Source organism: Theobroma umbraticum, unplaced genomic scaffold (assembly GCF_002168275.2).
Source record: "Theobroma umbraticum cultivar Fairchild unplaced genomic scaffold, ASM216827v3 scaffold_228.0, whole genome shotgun sequence".
In the NCBI taxonomy this organism is placed as follows: domain Eukaryota; kingdom Viridiplantae; phylum Streptophyta; class Magnoliopsida; order Malvales; family Malvaceae; genus Theobroma; species Theobroma umbraticum.
In genome coordinates, this window is record NW_018397274.1 from 1,227,562 (window position 1) to 1,239,576 (window position 12,015).

At 30.8% G+C, this 12,015-nt stretch overlaps 1 protein-coding gene across 3 annotated transcripts; it reads left to right on the forward strand.

Annotated features, from left to right (window-relative positions):
• Positions 1–5,576: 5,576 nt before the first annotated feature.
• On the forward strand, positions 5,577–11,326 carry MBD11 (methyl-CPG-binding domain 11). Of its 3 annotated transcripts, XM_089785430.1 has the most exons (3): positions 5,577–5,741; positions 5,833–5,902; positions 10,117–11,326. In XM_089785430.1, the coding sequence occupies exons 2-3, from the start codon at positions 5,843–5,845 to the stop codon at positions 11,050–11,052; spliced, it is 996 nt and encodes a 331-aa protein (XP_089641556.1). In that variant the 5' UTR covers positions 5,577–5,741; positions 5,833–5,842; the 3' UTR covers positions 11,053–11,326. The 3 variants fall into 3 exon arrangements, with proteins under 3 accessions (XP_089641556.1, XP_021298101.1, XP_089641557.1); XM_021442426.2 differs by having other exon boundaries at positions 5,578–5,902; XM_089785431.1 differs by lacking the exons at positions 5,577–5,741; positions 5,833–5,902 and adding an exon at positions 6,166–9,473.
• Positions 11,327–12,015: the final 689 nt, after the last annotated feature.

The window sequence follows — 12,015 nt, forward strand, 5'->3', positions numbered from 1 at the left end:
ACGACTCATTTATATTATATATTAAATGCATCATCATAATATTTATATACTATCACTTAATTACAGAATCGATAAACATCACTCCATTAACCTCATCAAGTAATCATTATTTTCCTTAGTTTTAATTCCCCATTCACCTTACAAAGGCAAGCAAAATCTATCCACCAAGAATCAAATTCATCATCCCCATTTTTAAAAGTTTAATCATTCCTATGGCATTTGTATAGCCATCAACTTTCAAAAAGATTCATAATGTTATTGTTAAGTAGTTATCAGGTTTAGAAAATTTCCTTATGAAGCACTTTGATTACCACAAAATATGGTGAGTTTATGGTCCATAACAACTGCTCCTTTCACTTGTTTTTGAATATTTAATTAATTAATTAGTATATAATTTTTTTTAAAAGGTAAATTTTAATTTTTTTTAAATATATATATATATATACTGCTCCACCCACCTATAGCTATTAGAGAAGGGTCCAAGAAAGGTGTAGGAATGTCCTTTCGTGAGAAGTTTCAACTCCCAAACTTTCTTTCCAGACAAGTGAAACATGACAAAGATATTAAAAGAGTGTGAGCACATTTAAACCATAATCTACGTTTCCACATTAATGACCACGAAACATAAATGTGAACCCCCCACTGTGTTTCTCTTAATATATAATTTCCATAATTAAAGTGTTTTTATCCAAAAGCAATGCAAAAACAAATGTTTAGACCATTTGTTTAAGCACTAAGCTACAATTTATATGCGTGTGTGAAATTAATCTTTGAAAGGATCGATTGAAACAATTTGTGTGCGAATGAAGTTATATCGTCAATATGTCGTTATATAAAAAAAATTTATTTTAATTTCAAATATTCGTATTTGAGGATAAACAATAAAAATATATTAATTACAATCCTCGTAATTCAATGACATCTTCTATCAAAAGATAAATATTCCGTCAAACACTTTAAATAAAGCAAGTAAGGTTTACATCAAGATGATAAAAATGATCTTGACGTTTGTTAGAGAGAGAATAGATCTAAGTTAAACTTGACTGACTCTAAATACCTCCAGAAGGGTCAAGCAGGGTGGTTATGACCTGTGGCTTACAATTAAAGTCTTTGGTTTTGAAATATCTAAATATGATAATCATGGGTTCGGATGCTTGGGGCTTAAATTATTGATCTTAGCACCCAAAATGGGGCTTGCTACGATGAACACTCCTGATGTAGTAGTAGTAGTAGTGGTACGGAAGATGACGCGAAACGTACCAGCACAAGCAAATATAATATATGCACAAAATCAATACACAGGAAAAAAAAGAATGATTTCTTTTTGTTGGAATTTCGATGTACATTTCTTGACAATTTGAATCTCTTTGGTTGGGTTTCTGTGAAATAATGTAGCGATAACGAAGTAGTTGTCGAGGGTATTACCTCGTCAATGACGAAAAAATATTATAAATTAAGAAGAAAAAGAAAGGATAAGCATGAAGATTGGAGTTTACCAATCATTCATAGAATCCTTCATTAAAACCTAGAATCTGATGCTATGGGGAATCCAGCCTAATGTTGAGCATAAGTTTTCCATGATAAAACATAGATAAATGCCTATAATAATAACGGATTTAGAATTTTGTATAAGAGGTAGGTAAAGGGTAATTAGATAAGATCATAAATTAAGTTAATAATTCAATTCAGAGTAAAAATTAATCACTGAGAGATGGTGGCCACTCCCTTGTGCCACCACCTTTGGTCTGCCCCGCCTTGCAATTTTGAGTTTTGGCAGACAAACAAGGAAGAAGATGATGGAGGTGCCAAACGATGGAGAGGTTAGGCTTGGGGTTGGGCCCTTTTAAACTTGGGCGTTGGTATTTTTGGGCTTTAAGGTATTTGAAGTAATCATTTTGTCTTGACTTGGTTGTTGGTTACAACTACCACAAGGAACTTTCAAAGCCATCTATTTAACTGTTATATCTTTATCTTAATGTGATACAACTATAACTCATTAATTAATATCATTTGCAAGTCCAAAGTATGTCAAATTTCACTATATAAATCCTTTAGTAATGGGAACAATAAGACTGATCCTACCTACTATTTATGTTTGTAAGTCACAAAGTTAAGTTTAAAATCATTGATTGAAATTTATTATTAAATATCTAATGTTGAAGGTCAAATTTTATGACATTATTATGGTAGAGTTCAACTAGTGGTGGAGAGAAGGTAGTGGTGGGATGGCGACCACCGTCCTTCAATTTTTAATATTTTGTAGATGGGATTACTTATCTAAATTAATATTTTAATATTTTTATAAAACGATCTAATTAAACTATTGGGTTAATTGGTTTAAAATATTTAGTTCAAGTAGTTTTTTGATCGGTCTCGGTTTTAAAATTTTTAGACTAATCCATCTAAAAAATAAAATTAATAATTATATATATTAATATATATACTATTTTTTTTATATAAAAAAATTTATAATAAACTTAATTAATATTATACTTAAAATTTATTAGTTTATTATATGTACGTATACAAATCATAATCATAACAAGTTAATATTAACTATATATTATTTATTCATAAATTTGTAATAAAATAACATTATAAGTTATATATTTTAAATGATATAACTTATATGTTAATATTATAATATATGATTAATAAATATCCTACATATTTATATATTATAATTATTACACCTCAATAATTTTCGTAATATAAAATGTTATAAGTATATATAATTTGTATAAATATATTATATATATACATATATATAATTTTATGTATAAGCATTTACTATAACTTATACTAAACTTTATTATGATTACAGTTAGATAACGTTTGGGTATAAGGGAAGTGAAAGCACATTCTCTGCAATGTGTCCAATTAAATTACATTACAGTGTTTATTTTGTAACAGACCACTGTAATGTAAGATTACAATACAATCACATTACAACTAAGAAATGGTAATGTGATTGCAGCCAAAAACCAATACAATCACATTATATTGTACTCTACAATGTTCTTAAAGATAATTTTATCTTTCAACTTTATTACCTTATTAAAAATATTTTATAATGTTATAATTAAAATAAAAAATATTAAAATAAAATATATAATATAAGAATCAAAAATTAAAATAAAATAAAATATAAAAAATTAAAATTTATATAATATAGGTAAAATAAAATAAAATAAAATAAATAAAATAAAAAATATATTAAAAAATAAAAATAAAATATATAAGATTATAATAATAAATAAAAATAAAATATATGACATTAAAAATAAAAAAAATAAATATATGACATTAAAAATATATTTAAGATATGATATTATATAAAAATTAATAATAAAAAATAAAAAATAAAATATTATAATAATAAATAAAAATAAAATATATGACATTAAAAATATATTTAAGAGATGATATTATATAAAAATTAATAATAAAAAATATAAATATATTAAACTTATATTTTAATAATTAGAGGTAATTTTGAAAATTAAAATTATATTTTCAATAAAGTAATTGTAAACCAAATGCTGTAATATTATTTGTCCTGCATTTTAATCATTATTTTACTTGTATACTAAACACTATAATGTTATTTTCCTTGTAATCACATTACTTGCAATCACATTACTTGTAATCACATTGCATTGTAAAGTATCAAATGCCACCTTAATAATTTTATTAGTTATCACTTTAGTTTTTATAACATATTATTTATAATTAGTTATTATTTATACAAACTTTGATAGAGAACATTATAACATATAAATTGTGTCATTAATTTCATATATGTCTATATATAATAAAATAATATTATATATATAAAAATTATATATAAACATAGTATAACTTATAATAGATTTTATTTATATGATTATACTTAACAACTTTATTAACTATCATTTTTGTTTTTATAATATATTGTTTATAGTTAGTTATTATTTATATAAACTTTGATATAAAACATTATAGCATTATAATTTTATTATCTTTAATTTTTTGTTATGTTAAATCTTAAATGTTAATTTGATAGTTTTTATAAAAGATATAATTATGTGAGTGAAGAAACAAATGTATATTTTTTTAATATTTAGATTATTTGTATATTTTATAATTATGAATAAAATTTATAAATTTTAATATTATAATTTGTAAAAAAAATTAAACTATTGGTATAAAATCAATCCGATTGAATTTTTTTGATATTTGATCAATCTGATCTTTCAATTTTGATTAATTTTTTAAAAACATTTAATTTATTTTATCTTTAAATACTATATATCAAATCATCCAATTTATCCATTTACTCACTCTCAAAATCAAGTAATAATATCATTTTCATTTACCGTGCTTTGTACAGTAAAACCGTAAAAACATAATGCAAAGCTTAAGCATCGGTTGATAGTTAGTTAATAAGGTTAACAAGTGTAACCGTGGTCTTGTAGCCGTCAGGTTTCGGACACCAAACTCACATTCCAATTTTGTTAAATATAAAACGTTATCCTCAACTTTTTAAGTTCTGAGAGATGGGGCACCTTCCTCTTCTGGTACCACCTCACCCTCACTCTCTCATTTAAACGCGTGCACGCATAATTCCATTTTTTTGTGACTTTATCTTTTTAAAAAAATATAATTTTCGCTTTCTTTGATTGAATTTGTCATACGAGGAAATGAATAAATAAAAAATTATGACTTGGCCCCAAATATCATTAAATTATTTATTTTTTAGATAAATGCTAATTTATTTATATTAAATATTTTATATTTATGTCTTTTAATTTGATTAATAAATATCATAACATAATGTTTTATTTAAAAATAGAAGGTATAATACCTGAAAATTGAATCATTTAAACAAATTCAAAATAAATTATTATTATTTTATTATCTTCATTCAATTTATTTCATTTTGAATCAAATGTACATTTGTAATTAATTTTTAATCGATTGTTATTAATTAAAATATGTTAATATATCATAATAAATAGTAATGTGATATTCTGATGTAATACAATATTATGATCACATGATATTTTCAGATTAAGTCATTATCATAAGATATAAAAATAATAAATATTATTTTAATTAATAATAATTAGTAATTAATTATAAAAATATATTTAATTTAAAATAAAATATAAATTTTTAATTTAATATAATAAAAAATATAAATTATTTAATTTTTTTAATAGTTAAAATTTTTTAAAATTAAGTGGTAATAAAATAAGTATTAAAAATCTAAAAACAAAATTTTTATTATCATTGTACGGTACGGCACGCGCTATGTTAGGGCGTGGATAAAATTTAGGAGTCAGGATGCACGAGGACCGAACAGTACTCTCTGGATATTTTTGAAACCCCGAATCCAACTTCGAGGGAAGGACACGTGTCAGCCTTAAATCAGAGATAAAACTATTTTTCGAAAACCAAAAGTGAAAAGCTAATACTCAACGGGGAATCGAAGCGACTGGAACCAAGGCAAAATCAGCTTTAATACACCAGGTGGCACCTTCTCATTGGATACCATTTCAAATCTCTAAGAAATGCGCCGTACCCCGACCTGTAACTCTATCACTTCCCCTCCTTGGATTGTGCCCTCTCCAAAAAAAAAAACCGAACATAATCCGAAAACCTCAACGGTTTTTGTGACTCGCTTCTTCTTACCACACAAAACACATAAATTTCAGAGAGAGAGAGAAAACAAAGAAGAAAGAAGCAAACTTTTTTTAAGGAAGTGATTTTAGAGAGAGAAAGTGTTGTTGGGTTTTTTTTTTTTTAATTTTTTGTTGCTTTTTTGAAAGAAAAATTTGGTGTTTTTGCAGGTGAAATAATGGAGAGTTTGGAGGTTATTTCTGTTGAGCTTCCAGCACCTGCTTCTTGGAAGAAAATGGTACCCTTTTATTTTTTTCTAAGTTTTAATTCTTGTTAATTTTGATTGTGTGTTAATTTGCTTGTTCCTTTGGAAATTTTGTATCTTGCTTTAGTGTTTTGCTTCTAAGTGTAAATTTAAATCTGTTTTCTTTTTTCCTTGAAATTTTGGGCTATTTTAGGTGTTGTGGTATAATTCGGAAATTTATTGATTATTCTGTGTTTTATAGGTGGATTTTGTGTGTTTGTGGTGGTAATTTTTGTCATTGGAGTTATTTTTGAAGATTTTACCTTGTTTTGGTGGTGGTAGTTGAAGTTAGGGTTTTTATGCTCCTTTGTAAAAGTTTAATCTTTTCAACCATGTTTTGGTTAAGTTTGGTTCTTACATAGTGAATAAGTTTTCCAAAACAGAAAGTGTTATTTATTTGAAGAAAGGGAGTCCTATTTTGGAATATATATGAACTTCATGAGTGTTTTCAGTGGTTTTCCAGCTGAACTCTGCTGCATTATGTTTTGTGGTACTTATTTAATAGTTGTTGAGAAAAGCAAAGTAGATATGTAATAGTGGAGAAAGCTCTAAAATTTGAGTTGGTGATAAACGTTTATACGGAATTGAAAAATTGACATGGATGTTGTGAGATAGACTTTTAGAAGTGCTAAGAGATCAAGATTGGAGGGAAAAAGAAGGTTCTGAAGTGTGGACTATGATTTTGAGATATTTAACTGTATGGGTTGAACCACCATTGTGGATCGTGTTATGCTGTTTCTTCTCTGTTAAAAGTGGGATGTTGTTTCGTTCTGTCTTGTGCCTTAAGAAAAAAATGTTCTAAAATTTTGCTATGTCAATTCTTTGGCACCAGTCTTTAATGGTTCTGGTATAGGAATCTTGTTTCAAATGGAGCTGACGGTGGTTATTTGGTGACAGAGGATCTATTTTCTAAGTCAAGCTATGGTTTAGTTAGGTGCCTTTAGATGTAGTCGGAAGCAAGAAAAGGTTTCTCATACTGTTTCTGAGCATGAAGTGTTAACTTTTGAGATCTCCTATTGTTGTTGAACGCCGGAGATAAATATGAGCCCCTATCGGGAATGTGAAGAATTTGCTATTTCATGGGGTAGAGGTCTTAAATTTAAATAGCGAAACAGCTTTCTTTTAATCATGTTTGTACAAAGATGATTATGGATGTCACTGGGCTTTCAAGTGGTTGGTTGTGTTGTTTCTAACCTGATGTGTGTTCATGTATTCTCTAAGTCAAACTATGGTATGGTTAGATGCCATTAGATCCAGTCATAAGGAAGAAAAGGTTTCTCATCCTGTTTCTGAGGGTTAAGTGTTAGCTTTTGGGATTGAATAGTCAATCTATCAGAGCTTGTTCTTCTGTTCTTTCTCCTTGGGAACCATGCGCCAAGTTCTACTATTGTTGTTGAATGCTGGAGATAACTATGAGCACCTATTAAGAATGTGATGAATTTGCTATTTCATGGGTTAGAGGTCTTGAATTTTAATGGTGAACCGGCTTTCTTTGTGAATTGTACTTTTAATCATGTTTGTGCAAAGTGGATTGTGGCTGTAACTGGGCTTTTGAGTGTTTGGTTGTGTCGTTTATAACCTGATGTGTGTTTCATGTATTAATGGTCCAATGAAAATGAAAGTTCATTTGCTTTAATGAAGAATTAAGTTGGAAAATTCTTTTACTTAGCCTATTCATGGGTTTCTTTAAAATATATGTCATCTTTCTTGAGCAATCATGTATTCAAACTTTCTGAACTGAAGTGTACCTAGTTGGCCCCAGCTACAACCTTCTTTACTTGGACTAATTGCTGATTTTAATTTTTAAGCATTTTTACTGTTCATCATGGTATCAAATCGAAATAATTATGCTTCCTGCTAATGCATCTCTTGTTCCATCTTGCTTAGGAGATTTTCTATAAAGTAGTGAAACGGTTGATAATGTAGCCACATGAGGAAAAATCAATGTGTTAGGAAGGGAGCCCTTGGAGTACAATGAAGTATGGAGATCCTGTTGATGGTCAATATATTGACCTGTGTTTAGCTTTCTTTGATTCTGAGTTTTAGTTTGTTTTTTCAAAACTTAAATTTTGAGTTTGAAGATGGTCTTGTAAATTTACAGAATGGTAAACAAGGGGGTGGAGGTTGCTTCCCTTTTTCTTTCATTAAAGTTTATCCTCGTAATGATCAACATTTTGACCTGTGTTTTAGCATTCTTTGATTCTGAGTTTTAGTTTGTTTTTCCAAAACTTAAATTTTGAGTTTTAAGATGGTCTTGTAAATATACAGAATGATAAACAAGGGGGATGGGGGTGCTTCCTTTGTTCTTTCAGCTTTAAAATTTATGGTGTACAGATCCAGAAGCTTTACTTGTAATTCTCTGTTCGTACTGCTCTTTTAGAGCCATCTTTTAGTTGCAATTTTATTGATATCCAATCAAGATCGTTTCTGATGTATTCAGATAGCGAGAATGCTCCATCACATCTCTTTGCACATAATGCTAATTAAACCTATTAGCTACAACATATAGTTTGTCAATACTTAAAATCCTATCTGTTAGATGTGAATTGTTCATATTTTGCATGTTTTATGTAGATTGAATGAAAGAAAATAATATTAAAAGTGTAATGCAATACAGTTACTATTTGGTAATTCAGTGGCCTTTTCTTTTGGCCAAGGTTGAGGGTGTTAGTTGATGTAAAATTTTGACATCTTTTCTCTGTGTGTTTGTTTGTTTAGACACTGAGGCTCCATTTGGTTGATGTTATTATGATTTGCTTTCTGTTCACAAAAATTAAATAGAAAAAAGAGAGAAAAAAAAAGACAATTAGCAAAAACATCAACGAAATGGAGTCTGAATAATCTACCCTTTTCTGGTATTTTTGTATTTAATGGTCCTCTGCTACATCTACTTTGAATTGCTTCATGATTACTGTGATGTTAGGATGTTGTGTTTTTACCTATTTACCTTTGCAAATGTCCTTTGAGCCACTTGGCATGGCCCTCTTGCGAAAATTAAGAGGTATTTTCAACATGGATTTTAAAACAGGTATCGGGTGAGATTAACAATTGGTTTTAGAGAAATTATCCTTCTGAATATAAGACTTCTGTTCGTGTTTTATTTTCTATTATTGTTGGCAAAAGCTTGTGCACTTATATGTGGTTTTACATTTACTTTTTCATGTGGGTACCTGGTTTATGATTTTTTAATGTTATAACTCGTTTTTGTTTATTGTTTGTTGTCATTTATAGAGGACCACATACCAATTGGAAGGTCCTTTTAGTTAACATTAGCAGATTGGTTTAGGGTGGATTTGTTTTTCCAATCACTGGACAGTTTAGTGTTTACTTCTACCAGCTGTGGGCAAAATTGTTTTTCTTTCATGGGTCACATTTGCAAAATATTTTTGATATTTACTCTAGGAGAGTTTATTTATACTCGTATGATATATTTGGTGCTTATTGCAATTGGAGTTTGGATGTTAACCCAAACAAGGAGAGAACAAAGAAGAGGCAAAATCAAGATGATGAAGGAAGAGAGAACTAGGGAGACCTTGCTCATTGCTGCAGCTGGTGGTCATGCTAGGTTGGTAGCTAGTAAGATGCATATTACTCTCTCTCTTTGTCCTACTTGGTTCGATATTAGTTATTGCTGCAAATTGGGTTGACTTCATCGAAATCTGGATTGCGGGTTTTGTTGGCTGATTGTGCAAGAGATGAACCGACACTTGAGCAGTTATATTAGAATGGATTCTGCCATTACAATTAGGATCATGCAGTGCATTACTAACGGAAGCAATAATGACTTACTGGGCGGTTATGAGAATTTAAGGAAAAAAATGCAGCATAAATCACATTTAGTTTTAGATGTTATAGGAGCAGGAGTTTAGACAAAAACCTTGAAGGATCCTGGGAAGTTTTAGAGAAGTAATGAGAGCTATTAGAAGTTTGTGATGATTTGATCATATGCTGTGATTTAAAATGGGGAAATAGCTTTGTAGTGCACTTGGATGGAAGATCTGGCAGGACATGTCTTTGCAGTCTACTTCAAAACATTTCTTTAACAAATCATGCATTCCACTTACTCCATATGGTATAAAACACACATGACTTATGACACATTCTGATTTGCATATGTCAGTGTTCAAGTTATTGTGCTTCTTATCTTATTTGATTTGATGGCTGTGGTGTCTACTTGTATAACATGTTTTTCCTGCTCATTGTTACAGTATTTTCCCAAGAAAGTTGGTTCACCGAGGAAGACTGAGATCATGTTCATTGCACCAACTGGGGAGGAGATTAATAACAGAAAACAGTTGGAGCAGTATCTAAAATCACACCCAGGTAATCCCCCAATAACAGAGTTTGATTGGGGTACTGGTGAGACCCCTAGAAGATCAGCAAGGATCAGTGAAAAAGCTAAGGCTACTCCAACACCAGAGAAGGAACCCCCAAAGAAGCGAGGCCGAAGATCATTGAGTGCAAAGAAGGAAAACAAGGAAACAGAGGCTGTTCCTGAAAAAGCTGAGGGTGAGAAAGGAAGTGAAAAGCAAGATACTCAAGCCATTGTGAAGGAAACTGCAGAAGGTGAAAAGGAAAAAGATGGGGAGGTAAAACAGGTTGAGAATGGAGGTAAAACAGAAGCAGCTGGCCTGACTGGGGACTGTGATGCCATGATGGAGGAACCTGGGGAAGAAGCAGCTGGTAAAGATGTTAAGATACCAGATACCGCAAAGGATGACAAAAAGGATGAAGCTGCTGGTACTGCAGAAAACCCAACGTCGATGGAATTTCAAGAGAAACGTGCAGAAGCTAGTTGCACTGATGGAACTCAAACCGAAGAAGAAAAGGTGGAAGCCCCTATTGAAAAGGTGCCACAAACTCAGGCAGAGAAAGAGAATGGTACATGTGAGAAACAATCTGAAAACCCTGAAACTGTTACAACGGAAGTTAATGGGGGAGTAGAGAAGGGGAATCCATATGGAGCAACCTTTATACCTGAGGGAGAGGCTAAAGAGAAACAAGGTGTACAGGAGGTTTCTGGCAAGTGTAACGTTCAGGTAGAGGAGAAAGGCAAGGCAGTGGATGGGGAGTTGATTGAAAATGGCAAGGTTGGGCAAGCTGATGCCCCACAACCTCCGGGACCTGCTCCCATAAGCTGCTAAATGTACCATCTATTATCGTAGCTATCCTGTGGTACTGCTTTTTTGTATTTCCCTGTGTAACCTCTATGATTCCATGGATGACTGTAACATTAATGCTGTTGATGCTAGATTTGATTGTAAGTAGGGAAATCAACCTATATCCCTGTAAGAAGTAGGTTTTGAACAGTGCAGCTTTTGTTACGTTGTGTAGAACTTAGATTGTAGGCACCTGGAACTCATAACTTATGTTAGTGGCTCAAGTTTAAAGTTGGACATGACATGTTATGTGGATTAACAGCATCGTGTATACTTAGATATTTCTGTTTAGACAATATGCGCAGATGTTTGCTTTTCAGATTTTAGTATGATTTCTATGAAGGAAAGATAGGACATGGAGAAATGGTGCTAGAAAGAAGGGCAGTGGCAGGAAGGTGACATCGTCTTTGTCGCTGTCCTGACTTGTGGGAATCATTTCCATCATTCCTGGCGTGTGCAATCGCATCTTTTAGCACTTGTTTAAACATTCAACTTTGAAACCTCCTGGTTAAATCATGTAACAAGTATACCAACAGCGATATTCCTGCTAGGCCCTGTTTAAATCTCTTGTTTAAAAGAAGGGTAAGAATCAGACTTATTGTTCTCAGGATCTTTTTACATAATTGTTCAAAAGACAATGTTGATAACCCCTTGATCCTGAGCATCGCCATCTTTGATGGAAGTAATTGTGATTTCTTACCAAAAGTATTCCCTACACAGAATATTGATCAGATTTCGCAGGAGCAGTACGTAGTGGTGCGCTCATGGTTAATAACGCACTTAAAAGAAGTGAACTAGGCCCTTCTGCTGAAGGTTTCGGCAACTGATGACGTTAAGGTAGGGAGAGGATCTCAGCATTTTTTAATTACATTTTGCTCTATTCAAAGGGTCAGGTTTTTCCCATATGATAAATAATCGCTCTAATGATCACTAGAATATTCAAATATC

What these genes read in the sequence shown, in the direction of transcription:
- MBD11 (XM_089785430.1), top strand. Translation starts at nt 5,843, where the DNA reads ATGGAGAGTTTGGAGGTTATTTCTGTTGAGCTTCCAGCACCTGCTTCT. An exon ending in CTGCTTCTTGGAAGAAAATG is followed by an intron (nt 5,903 to 10,116) that starts GTACCCTTTTAT and finishes TCATTGTTACAG; the next exon opens with TATTTTCCCAAGAAAGTTGG.